This window comes from Sciurus carolinensis, chromosome 14 (assembly GCF_902686445.1).
Source record: "Sciurus carolinensis chromosome 14, mSciCar1.2, whole genome shotgun sequence".
NCBI lineage: Eukaryota > Metazoa > Chordata > Mammalia > Rodentia > Sciuridae > Sciurus > Sciurus carolinensis.
In genome coordinates this window covers 36,591,113-36,607,984 of record NC_062226.1, presented here as the reverse complement: position 1 = coordinate 36,607,984, position 16,872 = coordinate 36,591,113, and the positions used below count along the sequence as shown (strand labels likewise).

Below are 16,872 nucleotides of genomic sequence, written 5' to 3'. Positions count from 1 at the left end.
GCCCCTTTTAATATTTTATTTAGAGACAGGGTCTTGCCAAATTGCTTAGGGCCTTGCTATATTGCTGAGGCTGTCTTTGAACTCATGATCCTCCTGCCTCAGCCTCCTGAGCCTCTGGGATACAGGCATGCACCATTGTGCCTGGCTGATGCTAAGTCTTAATGCTAAGTCTTGCCCTACACTATCTGACTTAATTCTCCTGTGGGAATTATTTTTGTTATCGCTACTTTATAGATAAGGAAAACAATGCTCAAAGACTCTGAGCTAGTAAGTGAACAAAGCAGAATTCAACTTCAGGCTTATTTGACTACAAAGGAATTGCCCCTCACAGGCCAGGACTCAGGTACCCTTCCTCCTCCTTCTTATCTATTCCCCCACTTCATCCTCACTTCACCATAAGTAACATTCTCATTTTGACATCATGGAAAGCAAATGGGGAAGCAACATCAATGTTGATTAGGGGTTTAGAACAAAACACATTAAAGTGTGCCATTTTGCCAGGCTTAGAGGCACATGCCTGTCACCCCAGCTACTTGGGAGGCTGAGACAGAAGGATTGCAAGTTCAGGCCAGCCTCAGCAACTTAGCAAGGCCCTGAGCAACTTATCAAGACCTCATCTCTAAAATAATAAATAAAAAAGGACTGGGGATATGGCTCAGTGGTTAAACGCCCCTGGGTTAAACCCAGTACCAAATAACCAAGCAAAAAAAAATGCCACCTTTTGATCACCTTCCCTAAAAATCTTAGGATCTTATTTTCCCACTGCTTCCTTAACTACCTTTTACTTATAGCCTTAACAACTGTTTCATGTCAATATATGACTTGAAAAACCATAGAAAAATGGTCAGAGAGTGTAGCTCAGTGGTAGAGTGCTTACCTAGTGTGCTCAACACCCTGGGTTTAATCCATGGTACTGCAAAAAAAATTAAAAAATTTAAAAATGCCACTTTTGAAAATACGTTCCCTTCCTACCTGCTCGCTTTGCTATCCCACCCCTACTCCTATCCTTCAGAGTAGTTCAGCTTTTATATGTTTTTTGGTTTACTTTTCTGTGGGAAATATTATTGGAAAGACGAATGCTCTTGGCTAAAAAGAGCTTAAAAATTTCTGTTCTGGAACAAGTCAGTTATTTGCTTTTTAGTCCATATTCTACTTGACTAAAATGTGAAGGTAGGTACCTTGTATCACAAGAAATATCTGGAGACAAGTTTATTCCTTCTGTAAACATTCATTGATTAAATACCTGTTCTGTACAAAAAAACATACTAGTGCCATGTGGAGCTAAAACTGGTCTCGGGGGAGAGATCTTGCTTTATTTTACATGGTAAGATGGAAGGGAATTTGAGTAACAGAAAGTTGCATTGCTCTTCCAGGAGTTAATCAGTCCTTTCAGGGCATCAGGAGGGTCTTCAATCTAAAGACAGCATCAGGTCTGACTTTGGAGAGATGAATGAAGTTCTAAAGCAGAAGAGCAATGAGTCAGAGGGGCAGCCAAAAGCATTCTCAGAAAATAGGGAGGAGCCAGGTGGGACTTGAAGGAATATGGTAGGAGATAAACATGAAAATACAAACATCTCAGACTTAAGTCCCTAGTTTTTATATTTGGAAATCAACTTTCAAGAATTCCCATTTAAAATTTTTTTAACTTTAAAATTTTAATTACGCCCTAGTTCTTAACATGTAATATAGTTTGATGTTTTCATTCTCTTTCAGGTCATGGAACTACCTTTAGTATTGACTGCAATGTCTGTTCTTGTTTTGCTGGTAATTTGGTGTGTTCCACCCGCCTTTGCCTCAGTGAGCACAGTTCAGAAGATGACCGTCGCACCTTCACAGGTAACTGGTCACCTAGATGGCACATTCAGGAAACCATCATTGCTTTACACCCATTTTCAAGGCAGCCTCTCTGGCCTTGCTTCAACTGCAAAAGAGTAAAATCAATCTAGAATCTGAAGGTAAGATACTTTCCCTCTGGGTCTCAGTTTCATCCTGAATGAATTGAAAGCATTAAACTAAATGGTTTCTTAGGGTCCACTAAAATTCCGGGATTCCAGGAGTCAAAAAGAACAGGGCCAATGAATAAGGTGGTTTCAGTTAAATGGAACTTTTCTACCTGGTAAAATATTCCATTTACTCCTACACATTTGTCTAAAATGTCCATGTATTTTCTGTTTGTTTCTCACCACATTTATTTGTAACCTGCCTTAGTTTACTGGTTTATTTAGGTTCCCAACAACAATAGCATCCCAGAATATTACTTTCTTGATTTTACCATGCTTTATGCCATGGTACTATGCTCACGCCAGCTCCAGCAGTTGCAGGACCTGGAAAGGTGGAATCCTTTTCTCCTGTTAAGCTGCTTCGCCAACAGCAGCAGCACAATTTGCTGTTATCTCTTGGGATCTCCTTTCTCCCAGATCTGAAATACCTTCGGTTCTGAGCACAGAGGTACTAGTTAGTGGCCCTTATCCCCATTTTATGCCACTGCAGTGGCAACATGATTCTTCTTTCCCTGGAGATAAGTGGGTTTGGGTGAATGGAAAACAGAATTAGTATCTACAACCTGTGCCTCCAGCCCATCAGAAATAAAAAGAAGACCACAGCTAAGAAGTCAACAGCAGACTGATGGGGAATTAGAAGCAGAACTGACTCCACCCCGTTCTCTGTTCACCTTGACAAGTACCAGCCTTCACTGCTTTATTATTATTTTCATTACCTTTTACTGTTATCCTCTGTCTGCTATGCTCTGATGAGGTAATTCATTCTGTCTAGAGAAACCATAGAGGGATAGAGATAAAAAATGAACTAAATATTTCCAAGGATGACTTTTTATTCATTCATCCATACACACATTTATTTTTAACATCTAAATTTCTTTCTTAAATTAATTTTACAGTTAATTAGATCTTTATTCTCTTATATTTATGGTCCTGGGATAAATTAAGCTAATGACCCCTTTTTTTTTTTTTTAATGTAATACTGGGAATCAAACCCAGGGCCTTACACATGCCAGACAAGCTCTGTATCGCTGAGCCACATCCCCAGCCCAAGTCAATGACTCCTTTTTTTTTTTTTTTTTTTTTTTTTGCGGTACTGGGGATCAAACTCAGGGCCTTGTGCTTGCGAGGCAAGCACTCTACCAACTGAACTTTCTCCCCAACCCGCCAATGACTCTTTAGTTAGCAGATTCTAAAGGAATTTTGTTGACCCCAAATATCACATTTCTTATGACTCTGTTACCCAATCCAAACATGACTCAGAGAGAGACATTCATAACAATTTGCCTCAAAATTACAATAATTTCCATAGTTACCTTCTTGTTTTTCCTCCTTCCTAAGGAGATGAATGGAAGGAACCTACAGGCAAAGCTGACAGCCCTCTCTGTCTTATTTTTTGGAATTACCCTTTAACATTCAAGAAATCCCCCAAGCCAGACTTTAAGTAAACATCCTAATTCCAAATTTTATATGCCAGATCAGGAGAAACATACTTTACTTTCCTACCTGTACTTTTTCAGAGCCTTGCTGCCTTTAAAACCCTGTCAGCAATTGCAGGGAAGTTTTGGCTTTTTTGTTTTGTTTTGTTCCTGATTTAATTTACAATTCTGTTTTAACGTGAGACCTCCACATGATTGTTAATGGCTTGCCTTCACAAGGACAGATGAGGGGAAGGAGGAAAAAAAACACATTTCTGAGACTGTTTCCTTCCTTCAGGTCTGCCCTGTAACTGTGCAGATCAGTTTGTCCCTGTGTGTGGGCAGAATGGACGCACTTATCCCAGTGCCTGCATTGCTCGCTGTGTGGGTCTCCAGGACCATCAGTTTGAGTTTGGATCATGCATCTCAAAGAATCCATGTAATTCTAACCCCTGCCCAAAAAACCAAAGGTAAGTCAAATGACCTTTTTTTTTTTTTTTTTTTTTTTCCCAACCAAAGACCAGCACTTACAATGCATCTACCAAGTACTGAAATACAAAATACCAAGACACTGAAATACAAAAAGTGAATTAAGAAGAGATCTCTGACTCAGAGCTTGGAGTGTGGAAGCAAAGAGAGTAAAGCTAGTTGGCAGTGTGATTAGAGCCCAGAAGTGGAAAGTTAATGCATCTGGGAGGGAAGGGCCTGGGAAAGCCTCTGGAGTATGTGCTGCTCAGCCAAATCTGGGAAAGTGAACAGAAAAATGCAGGCCAGTTTACAGGAGAGGAAAGCTGGTGTGGGTGAAGGCAGATAGCAACAGGAGCAGAAGTTGTAGCTATTGGAGACCAGGAGGTAGTTTGGTGTCTGCTGGGAGCTTTAGCAGTTCGAAGACTGATGCAGAAAGAGCAAAGTGAGGAAAGTAGCTGAGGAGACAAGAGAAATAGGTGTACCTTTGTTGCCAGCTGTTTATGCCTGATCATCAAGGGAAACTTTCTTCTATTTACATGCCTCCTTTTAGGGTTTGGACATATAAATCTCAGTAACTTAAGTATTATTTGAAATTATTTGGTTTGGGGCTCCCTTCTCTACAGTCTCTTCACTGAGCCCAGAGGACAGTTAACCTGGCCTTGATTGACTTCTCCATGTGGTGGCCACCAGGGCAAGTGTTTGGCTCACTTGTAAATTGCTTCTTTCTGAGACCTGAATAGTCCATATACTGTGCCACGTCCTTTTCTCATGAGAGATTTTGTGGAAAATAAGCAATTTTTTTTTTTTTTATCCTAGAAACCTTGTGTAGTATGAAAAGAGGGAGGATTTTTACATGCATTAAATGAAATGGCAAAGAATTGGTCATCCATCTACCAAAGTTTTTATAGTGAAAATAAAACCAAGAAAATTTCTATTGAAAGAAGATGGGATTAAAAAATAAGCCAAAAGGATATTTGTTGTGTTGGAAAGTAGAATGAAGGGTTGTTTGGTTGTGTGTTTGTTTTTCTCTGCTGGCTAAACATTTGGAATAAGATTGTCCTGCTTTTATAATAAAATAATAAAAAGAAAATCTTAAAGTAGAAAGGCTTTGCTGGGTATAATTTTAAAAAACAATATAAAAGGCTGAAAAATTCAACTACATGAAAATCATAATTTTCTTCATGGTAACAGACAAATGACAAACTAGAAGACTCTCACAAAGAAAGGTCTGCCATCCTTGTAAAGAGCCCCCACAAACCAATATGAAAAATATCAACCTGATGTAAAAACAGGCAAAGATTGGTAACCTAATAGAAAATGGCCAAGGACATAAACACAAAGAAAGTACAAGTAATTCTTAAATAATTTAAAAAATGTTTTTAGGGCAAGTAACTCTAGTTATTTCTTACAAATCCCCAAATATCAGTACTTTCACATAGTAGAAGTTCAAAGTCCATTCTTGTGTTCAGCAGGTAGCTTATTTGGTAATTCCTGTAGAGACTTAGGGTCCTTCCATGCCGTGACTCTGCCGTTTCCTACAGCCCCATAGTCCTCCTCTGTATCCTCTGCATCTGGCCAGCAGATATGAGAAGGGAAATGGTGGATGTTGCTCTTGAAGCTTTTATGAACCAGGTCTAAAGGTGACCTTATCACTACTTCCAGCCACACTCCATTATCTAGAACTCTCACTTGAACACAACCAACTTCTAGGGGACAACTGGAAAATGTAATCTAGATTTATGCCCCCCCAAAATTAAATGAATTTGAAGAACATCTAGCCTGTGTATTAATGCTTCATAGCCTTCCTCATATTAAGAAAAATGTAAACAAATTTAAACTACAAATGTGTACCATTTTCCTTTTATTAGGTTGGCAAAGACAAAAAGGTCAATAATAATGTATAGAAACAAGTCCTCTCACACAAGAGGGGATTGGGAGAGGACTGCCACATCTTCTCTGGAGAGCAATTTGGCCCAATCCTGGTTTTAAATGCACATATTCTTTGGATCAGCAAATGTAAATGCTCATACTTCCATAAACTGTCTCTCAAAGAATACATAAGAAATGGGTCAGAGGAGTTGCCTCGGGGAATGGAATCTAGGTGGCTGGGTCACAAGAATAAGAGGGAGACTAATTTTTCACTATGCATCATTTTGTATTTTTTAATTTCACTGTGGACTTGTATTTTTTGTTCAAAAAAATTTTAATAGAAAACAAAAGACTATATTCACTCATAAAGCATCTACTTAGGCACCAGGCATTATTTTTTTAAACATTAGGACAAAACAACAACCAAGATAGACCATCCCCACCCTGTTCATTTTACTTTCAATTGCTCCCCAGATCCCCAGTCTTTTCCTGTGATCCTTATTTCCATATTATTCAAGTTTCTCTTACCCACATTACCAAATTTCTCCTGATACTCTTGGTTCTCATACCTTCCCTGTTAATGGATAGTGAAGTTCCAAATATTCTCTTCCATTATTCCTTTTCAAACATCTTAGCCAGGCACGGTGATGCACACCTGTAATCCCAGAAATTTAGAGGCTGAGACAGGAGGATCACACATTTGAGGGCAGCCTCAGCAATTTAGTGAGGCCCTCAACAACTTAGTGAGAACATGTTTCCAAATAAAAAATAAAAAGGCATAGGCACAGTGGTGCATGCCTGAAATCCCAGTGACTGGGGAGGCTGAGGCAGGAGGATTACAAGTTCAAAGTCCACCTCAGCAATTTAGCAAGCAACTCAGTGAGACCCTGTCTCAAAATAAAATATAAGAAAGGTTGGAAATATGTTATCATGATTAAGCACTCCTGGATTCAATCTCTGGCACCAAACAATAAAAAATAAAAATAAGAAGGACTGGTGACATATCTCAGTGGTAAGGCACCCCTGGGCTAATTCCCTAGTACCAAAAAAAAATTTTTTTAATCTTAAATTTCCATAAAACCATAACTAAGTGCATTCTGATTTCAAAAGACAACCATATGTGGTGGTGCTGCTGATTTCTGTAAAAAATTTCCTTTGAGATTAAAACAACACTTGCTACTATGTTCCTCTCCTTTTATTTTACTAATATTTGCATATTTTTTTATTTCAAATATCTAGTGAAAGGTAAGCATGTTCATGGATCTTTTCTTATAGAAATTATGCATACCCCTTACATAAATTAGGAAAGCAGAACAAGTCTAGAGAAGAATAAGCTGTCATCCTAACCCCTTTAGAGGAATCAGGAATGAGAATGAAGAAGACCCAGACATGACCAGGAAGGACCAGCTTTGGTGACATTCTCTCACTGGTTGCAACTAACCAGTATCAACTACTCAGTCTTGTAGGCACAGAAACCTGACATTTTTTAGGACAGAGGGAAGCCTTTCTGTAAGATAGACTCACTTTACGTTAGCCAAGCTGACAAAGCACCTGTTATTTGTAACTGACTCTGAGGCCTCCAGCATCAGACTCCAAGCCACCTGCTGACCTCGTATCACAGCACTTCTATCCCATGCTTACATCTGTGGCTCCTGACCTTAGGGTCATCTGTTGCTTCTCTAGCACTCCATCCTCAAGCGTCTCCCCAGTGCTCATGGCTGCTCTCTCTGCCTGGCTTACTGTGTGGCCCTCCTTACCTGCCTGGCTCCATCTAGAACACCCCCTCTCTGATGCTTTCCCCGTGCTCTCCACTCAGTGTCTCATTCCTATGAGAAGTTCATGTATCTTTTTCTTTTTCTTTTCTTTTTTTTTTTTTTTTTTTCTCTTTTCTTTGTTTTTGGTACCATTGGTACTCGGCATTGAACTCAGGAGTGCTTAACCACTAAGCCATATCCCCAGCCCTGTTTGGGTCTTGCTAAGTTGCTTAGAGCCTCACTAAGCTGCTGAGGCTAGCTTTGAGGCTGCCTCAGCCTCCCAAGTCACTGGGATTACAGGTGCGTGCCACAGTGCCTGACTAGTGTCATTTTCCACTTCATAGCCTACTTTCTCTGCTTGCTGCTTGCTTGACTCTCCCACTCTGCATAAGCTCCTTTGGGGACAGGACTGTTTTGATTTATCTCTAGCTTTCTCCTCAACTCCCTGTGCCTTGTTCAGGGCTTTTCTGGCCCCACCACAATCCCTCCCTCCATCTGGCTCATGGTGCTGCATTCTTGTTTTTCAGATGTGTATCCAGACCACAAGTCTGCCTGACAACTTTTGATAAATTTGGATGTAGCCAGTATGAATGTGTGCCAAGACAGCTCGCCTGTGACCAAGTCCGTGATCCTGTTTGTGACACAGACCACATGGAACACAATAATCTTTGCACTTTATACCAAAGAGGAAAAAGCCTCTCTTACAGAGGCCCGTGCCAGGTACATTGTTTGACTGACAAACCAAAGTGCACTGGGTGTGGAATTGGTTTATGATCTTTGACAGATGAGCCACAGTAAGACCACCTGAGGGTCTTCTGCAAATCCTGTCGAAGCTAGAAAACCCAGTCCTCCACTAAAAAAGGACCAGCTCTTTCTTCTAACTCTGGAAGACTGACTAGTGTATAAGCAAATGTAGAGCATGGCTTCTTGCAGCCTGCTTCTAGGAAAAGAGCTTCAGGTTTCATTCCCTGGCATGGTTGACATCATTTTCACTTCCATGGTTCTGTGGGTCTCCCACTAGAAAACAGATTGGGAGGAGTGTTGAGTTGAAACAACTAACAAGAGCTTTCTCACTATTCCTACCACAGTCCTACCTCCTGTGGTACTGAAAAGTTATTGAAAAATTCACTAAGACATTTTATGTTAGCTTATCTCTCAATCTGTAAGGACCGTGGAGTCTACACTCATGTTAGATAAATAACCCCTAGGACAAGCCCTTTGAGGCTTCCTACATGCACCACTGTTTTTATGCTGGCTCCTCTCCTGGAGATTCCCATCTTGGGACCAGCATGCCCTGCCCACTACCCAGTAACACCCAACATGAGTGCTTCTCAGTCCCTGGTCCTCATGGTTAAAAAAGTCCCTTCACCTTGTCTACTAGGTTGGTTTTCTCTCAAAGCTTGTGTTCCATTTGCATCAAAAGCATCTACTCTTAATCCCCAGTCTTCTCTTCCTACTTGCCCACTCCTCCTGACTATGATTTATTTTTCTGATACATTCCTAAACCTAACTGATGGGTCCAGATTTTGTCTGCCCCACTGATCTCTTCCACTCTTCCTTCTCTTCTTCGTAGTGAGCATGAATGATAAAGCCTGTGCATTTGCATGAGGATTGATCTTGTTTTCTTCAAACAGATCTTCCTGGATACTAAGAAAGTCTGGGTATAGGGAAAGAGGTCACAGAGGTGAATTTTTATCTTCTCTTAGTTCATGTGGAATGAGTACACAAGTTCCAGAGAGGCTAAGAAAAACGATCTTTTCAGTACATCTTGAGGCAACCTTATTGCTTCCCAGTCCCCACTTAGCCCAACTTAAGAGCTTAAGAGAGCCCCCACAATTTATACCTGTGTCTCTTCCTGAAAATAGGGTCAGTACTCTTGGTTAGGAGAAGTGCACCATAAGTTTCCAGGCTAAATGTGATTCCTTTGCCCTCAGCCCTTCTGCAGAGCCACAGAGCCCATCTGTGGGCACAACGGTGAGACCTATAGTAGCATGTGTGCTGCCTACTCAGATCGTGTGGCAGTCGATTACTATGGGCCCTGCCAGGCTGTTGGGGTCCTCTCAGAGTACAGTTCTGTCGCTGAGTGTGCTGCGGTGAAGTGTCCTTCGCTCTCTGCGACTGGGTGCAAACCCATCATCCCACCCGGTAGGCTGGCAACGTTTGGGGTGGGCAGGGTGCAATTGAGAAAACTTACTGATCTGCCTCGAGAGATTCAGCCACTGAGAAGATATTTGACTGTTTATTTAAATTTTTCCCAAAAAAATTTTTATTTATGAAGAAACTCTTAGGCTGATTAGACATATCACACTGGGTTAACCTTAAAAGTTACGGTTACCTTAGAGATCATCTGGTCCAGTGATTTTAAAATAATAGGCAACTTTCTCAAGTGAAATCTTATGCCAAAAACCAAAATATAAACAGAGTAGTATTTCATTATAAAATTAAGGTTACTAGTTTAAATGCATAGTGTTTACTTATCAAGTTAGTGAACAAGGAATTCTTAAGTAAGGGAGGAATAATCTAAGCAGTTTTGAAATTGAGAAATCAGACATTTGAAATTGAGAAATCAGAAGAAAGTTATTATCTTAGATGGACCTTAGCATCTGATGTAATTGGTTTACTTGCATATAATCAGAAAGGTCTTGTTTCATACGACTGTTGTAAGCAGTAAATTTTTTAAATAGGTTAAAAGACCCCCAAGTTGGTTGGAGAACACAGCAGTCATCAGGAAGGATAGTTGTAACCCAGAATGAAGGGCTGGTCACTTCACCAACCATTTTTTTTTTTAATTTTAAATTTTAATTCTGAATACATGCAAAATGGTTTCTGTTACAGGTGCTTGTTGCCCATTATGTGCTGGAATGTTAAGAGTTTTATTTGACAAAGAAAAACTGGACACTATTGCTAAGGTAAATTGCTTTAGATAACAGGTACTATTGCAAACTTATTGCTAAACCTCAAGAATCCTGGAAAAATGGAAATTATTGTGCCATTTATAGATGAAGAAACTATCCTCAAAAAAGAGACTTGCCCAGGGCTGTTCAGCTCATGATTACTGGAACAAAGCAGGTTCATGCCCATTCTGGCTGCCTCCTGACCTGCGCCCCATCCCACCACACCCCAGCCGTGCACATTTGTTAACCGAGCCTTTCTTAGAAAAGGTCCCCTGCTGGCACAGTGAGCATGGTCAGGGACTGCAGGCAAGGCCTGATGCCCAAGACTGGCAGATACCAGATGGTTTTTAAGGTCACCTCCCCTCACACCAGCCACCATTCCTCCTTGGGGACCTTCCAAAACCTACCACCTTCCATGGGTACTTCTGCCCTTTCTGTTTGGCGCACCATCCCTTTTTTGTTCTCTTTTGTGGAGACAGCTCCGGGAATGTAGTAGCCAACACTTGCCACCTAGAGAATTCTTCCCATTTTGGTTATAATGTCTTTACAAGAAGATTTTATGTTCCTGCAGGCTCTAACTCAGAACAGTCACTTTTTTAAGAAACACTTCTGGTGAGTGTTTATCTTGGCCACAAAAACCCCATTGTAATGGACTCTGAAGATTTAAGATTTTGTTCAGCAGTCTTATAGGGCCTGATACCTGGGGGTTCCTTGGTCAAAGAGCCTCCTCAGCTGGCAGCTAAAGCAAGTAACACAGGCAGTGTTAGGGAATTCTTATTTTCAGGTGATGGAAATGTTTTATCTTTCTAGGTAACAAACAAAAAGCCAATAACGGTTCTGGAAATACTTCAGAAAATCCGCATGCATGTGTCTGTCCCACAGTGTGATGTATTTGGATACTTTAGCATCGAGTCTGAGATTGTGGTCCTCATCATTCCTGTTGATCATCATCCTAAAGCTTTGCAGGTGGGGCTCCGCACATGTTGTGCAGCCATCTCATACTTCCACATTTGGTGGACTTGAGAGGGGGACACAAACCAGGATCAGGGAACGACTGGGGGTGAGGAAATGGAGGCATTTGAGAAGTTTAAAAGGGCAGGAAGGAGAAAAACAAGACCGTCTGAAGCACTGAACGTTTTCCAGGTGACTGAGGCCTAGCACACATTTGATAGTGCAAAGCAAAGGAAGTGGGGAGGCGGGTGTCAAGGTACCATGACTCAGAGTGTGCAAAGATGGTAGGAGTCTGTGAAGTCATAAGTTCCAATGCACCCATTGCACCAAGGCAACTGCAGCCCAGGGAGGAAGGGGCTGGTACAGGTCATAAGTGACAAAGCCAAAATGGACTCCAGTCTCCTGAGGGATGTGCTTCCACTGTTGACAATCCATGTAGATTTGGTCTTATGGACCCTGGTTTTTCTTCCACACAATCTAGAAGCATGTGGAACCTCACTAGTGTAGGCTCAAGTTTTAGCATCAAAGTAATGAAGGCTGCAGTGATGGGAGCCACAGATTATGAACCGTCATCATTGGAAATGTCATTGAGTTGAATTGTTTCATGTTTAAAGAGGAGTTAAAAGTGCATTTCCTTGACTACATGAACAATTTAAACTGATCTCAATGTGTAAAATCAGTGACAATCATTGTGGAAAAATCAAAACAGACCATTAAGTAGGGCAGTGGCATTATGGATCATTTCTTTTCTGATTTCCATTCATACTCTTATATTTATGTACTAAATTAAGATTAAAATAAAATGTTGCCTGAGCCAGGCACGGTGGCACATGCCTGTAACCCCAGCAGCTTGGGAGGCTGAGGCAGGAGGATCATGAGTTCAAAGCCAGCCTCAGCAAAAGCAAAGTGCTAAGTAACTCAGTGAGACCCTGCCTCTAAATAAAATACAAATAGAACTGGAGATATGGCTCAGTGGTCGAGTGCCCCTGAGTTCAATCCCCAGTACCCCCCCACTGCACCAAAAAAATAAATAAATAATAAGTCAATAAAATGTTGCCTGGACTAAGAAAAGAAGGGCAGAAAGAAAGCAGACACCCTTGGAGGTCATACTTCTTTGGGGACTATGTGGAATTTGTCTGACAACTTTTGCACAGGTTCTGTGGTTTGATATTAAAAGGATTTTATTTTCCCCTCCCAGATTGAAGCCTGCAATAAGGAAGCAGAGAAGATCGAATCCCTTATCAACTCTGACAGCCCCACTCTGGCATCCCACGTCCCTCTTTCTGCCCTCATCATCTCCCAGGTGCAGGTCTCCAGCAGCCTGCCCTCAGCTGGCATCAGGGCCAGGCCTCCCTGCCACTCCTTCATCGTCCTCCTCCTCCTCAGCCTGGGCCTTGCCTCGCACTTGCTCTGGACACATCACTGACTGCCCACAAAAGGTGCAAAGGGTTCCTTGACCCAACTTTCCTACCTTGTGAAAGACATTCAGGACTGCTGGTCGGTAGTTGAATAGTGGCCAAGTAAAAGCACATGTCACCTCTTTTCACCACACAGTATTTTTTTTTAATCTACCAATATTAGTAGGATTTTTGTATTGTTTTCGCAAATGTTAAAATACATTCTTCCAAATACTAATGAAAGAGAAAGCTCTTTCTGGTGGATCACTGCCTCATGATTTACATTTTGCTCAATAGATGGGCCCCACTCCAAAGCAAACTCAACATCACTGGTAAATAAGATGCTCAGTTTTTAGAAAGAGAACTCACTTCACTGTCAGGTTCATATCTCAGAGACTTCGTTTCAGAGTTCCTTTAAGTATGAAGGTTGCCAATGTGTTTGTTATTGTTTACAAATACCTACTCTAAAAGCTAGGAAACCCAGTGAAGAACCACTGTTATTAGTATGAAATACAGAGCTTCGAAATTATCATGTAAATCATTGGGCATATTTAAGCTAATTTATAGAAATTTAATTCAGGACCCTATCTATTGTTCTAAGCAAAAGCAAGTTAACCAAATGACACTCGTATAATTAGGTGTTATAAGTGACAGTCTTAGTAGTCACTGATTTGTGCCCCTGACTTTTGTGAAAGAGACAAGTTACATCACATCAGAGCATCTCACATCATACAATTTTTACATTAACCAGATATATATTCTTCTATATTCATGGAATTAAACTTAGAGTTTTTAAGCATAAATCTTTAAACCAATTGCTGCTACTTATATGATTGCCAAAAAGTGAAATAATTAGTAATTCTTGTAAATAATACATGATTTTTCTATTTTATTATGAAGAAGGTGAATAGCCATATTTGTAAAATGACAATCATGTGTGTTAACCCAGTACTTCCTGTTCAGGAAGACACATTTGCTTTTTGTGATGTGCACAATGTAGATAAATATTCTGTCTGACTTCCTTTTTTGATATATAGAAGTATAAAGAGTTGTGGTTTATATATTTAAAAATGTCAAGCTGAGTATTAAAATGTTTGCATGTTGTCTCAGATTGGATACTTTGAATGTGTTTCACAGTTTGAAATAAGCTATTCAATGTAATACTTCTTGTTTGTATGCACCTGAGCTTAGGTTTTACATGAAGTATTTTTTCAGTATTATATGTACCCTCTGAAACATATAGGGACATGCTTATTATACCAAAATGTTGTTGAAAAGCGGGCACTTAAAGCTTTCAGAATATCTCAATGCTGATGTAGCATGTTTGTTGCAATTGCTTATTTCTGTATAAATGTCTCCAATGCAATATATTAGAAAGCCTTTCTATTTTAATAAAAATAATTTTATATGATTATGTGTACTTCCAAGTAATGTGGCCATTCAAAATGAGACTATTGATCACCCTTGAATGAGTTATGTCTTTACTCTGGAATAAGAAGCCATGGCATGTTATCCTAATCCAAGGGCCCTGGGAGAGCAGAGCAGCTAGAACAAATGGACCCAGGCATGGCCCAAGGACAGACAGCAGCAGAGCCAGGTGCCTCAGGATGGAGACCTGAGACCTTCTGAGACCTTGGAAGGGAGGCGGCAGTTCTACTTCCAACTTCCCTGGGCCTGATGGTTCAGCTCCAGGGCACATCCTGAGATGCAGAAGACTCTGTAATATGGAAATGGAGGGCCACTGATAAGGACCTGAGAGGTGGTACCAATCAGCTGAGGCTAAGTCCCCCAAAACTTCAATAGCTTACAACCACAGAGGCTTCTGTGCTGTTCCTAGCACTTGTCCACTTTGGGTCAGCTGCAGCTCTTCTCAACACGCCCTTCACTCCAGGACCCACCTGTTCCAGTGTTCTCACAAAAGGGGAAAAGAGACACAGAACACAAGCTGACTCTGAAGTCTGCTCAGAAGTGACACCTTCATTTCTGCCTACCTTTTGCTGGTTAAAGCAAGGCACAGGGCTGCTTCTGAACTCCAAGGATGGCAATGTAAAATCTTCCCATAGAAAAGTGTGTGTGGGCGATCCAAGATGGCGGCCTAGAGGGAGACTGCACCCCCAGTCGCTCCAGAACCCAGGAGTTAAGAAGGGGAGGCATTGAGAGACTCGGACTGAAGTGGAGCCACGGGTGAGTCTGCCCACTGGGTAAAGCTCAGCCCGGGTGGCAGGCCCAGATAGAGGTGGCTTATCGGAGCCGGGCAGGGCAGCTAGAGTCATCCACAGGCAGTCCTGCGCACTCCGGCGGTGGGCCCCGCCCACACAGCCAGCTTCTCCAGGTTCTCGGAACGGAACTGGCCCGCTAGTGAGAGCCTGTCTGAACAGAGCAGGCTCCGAGTCCCGGAGCCGCTGCAGTGCAGTGTACTCCTGCAAAGAACCAGCGGAGAGCCTCGATCTGCAATCAGCCTCAGGGATAAGGGCAGGGCAGCCGGAGACCTCTTCAGGCGGCTCTGCCCACTCCGGCTGCGGGCTCTCTTCACGGGGCGATCCAAGATGGCGGCCTAGAGGGAGACTGCACCCCCGGTCGCTCCACAACCCAGGAGTTAAGAAGGGGAGGCATTGAGAGACTCGGACTGAAGTGGAGCCACGGGTGAGTCTGCCCACTGGGTAAAGCTCAGCCCGGGTGGCAGGCCCAGATAGAGGTGGCTTAGCAGAGCCGGGCAGGGCAGCTTGAGTCTTCCCAAGGTAGTCTTCCACACTCCGGCAGTGGGCTCTTCCCACACGGCCAGCTGCACGGTGCAGGCCCACAGTGAGAGCATTTCCGCACAGAGCCAGTTCCAAAAAGTGGAACCAGTAGGGGGCTAGGGGCAGTATTCTTCGAATGAGCTGCTTTATCAGATTCCTCCAAGACATCAGGCTACTGAAGGCTGGGAGGTGATACACTGGAAATCTACTGGGACACTATAAGCCAATAGTGGAAAACTGCAATATCTCAGGGTCCCACTGACAACTGACCATTATGAGAAAACAAGGGAAGAAAATGTCCCAAACAAACCTAGATACTACATCAATAAAACCCAATGACAGCACAGCAGAAGAAATGTCAGAAAGGGAGTTCAGAATGTACGTAATTAAAACGATCAGGGAAGCTAATGAGGAGATGAAAGAGCAAATGCAGGCATTGAAGGAGGAGATGAAAGAGCAAATGCAGGCATTAAATGATCGCACCAATCAACAGTTAAAAGACCAAATACGGGAAGCAAGAGATCATTTCAATAAAGAGTTAGAGATACTGAAAAAAAACCAAACTGAAATCCTTGAAATGAAGGAAACAATAAACCAAGTTAAAAACTCCATAGAAAGCATAACCAATAGGATAGAACACCTGGAAGACAGAACCTCAGACATTGAAGACAAAATATTTAACCTTGAAAACAAAGTGGAACAAACAGAGAAGATGGTAAGAAATCATGAACAGAATCTCCAAGAACTATGGGATATCATGAAAAGGCCAAATTTGAGAATTATTGGGATTGAGGAAGGCTTAGAGAAACAAACCAAAGGAATGAACAATCTATTCAATGAAATAATAACAGAAAATTTCCCAAATCTGAAGAACGAAATGGAAAACCAAGTACAAGAGGCTTATAGAACTCCAAACATACAAAATTACAACAGACCCACACCAAGGCACATTATTATGAAAATACCTAACATACAAAATAAAGACAGAATTTTAAAGGCCGCGAGAGAAAAGAATCAAATTACATTCAGAGGGAAACCAATAAGAATATCAGCAGATTTTTCAATCCAGACCCTAAAAGCTAGAAGGGCCTGGAACAACATATACCAAGCCCTGAAAGAAAATGGATGCCAACCAAGAATCTTATACCCAGCAAAACTTACCTTCAAATTTGACGATGAAATAAGATCCTTCCATGATAAACAAAAGCTAAAGGAATTTACAAAAAGAAAGCCAGCATTACAGAACATTCTCAGCAAAATATTCCATGAGGAAGAGATGAAAAACAACGATGCAAATCAGCAACAGGAGGCGCTAGCCTAAAGGAATAGCCAAATAAAGGAGAAACCAAATCGTGTCAAAAACAAATATGAGTCAATTGACTGGGA

At 41.6% G+C, this 16,872-nt stretch overlaps 1 protein-coding gene across 1 annotated transcript in view; it reads left to right on the top strand.

The window, feature by feature from the left end:
• The window catches only part of Reck (reversion inducing cysteine rich protein with kazal motifs), a 98,036-nt gene extending 83,877 nt beyond the window's left edge, over nt 1–14,159 (top strand). The window contains exons 16-22 of the mRNA XM_047523994.1: nt 1,714–1,836; nt 3,714–3,885; nt 8,034–8,226; nt 9,441–9,651; nt 10,342–10,415; nt 11,211–11,366; nt 12,550–14,159. Of these exons, the coding sequence (XP_047379950.1) occupies nt 1,714–1,836; nt 3,714–3,885; nt 8,034–8,226; nt 9,441–9,651; nt 10,342–10,415; nt 11,211–11,366; nt 12,550–12,777 (1,157 nt within the window). The 3' untranslated portion in view covers nt 12,778–14,159. The remainder of the gene's footprint in view (nt 1–1,713; nt 1,837–3,713; nt 3,886–8,033; nt 8,227–9,440; nt 9,652–10,341; nt 10,416–11,210; nt 11,367–12,549) is intronic.
• Nucleotides 14,160–16,872: the final 2,713 nt, after the last annotated feature.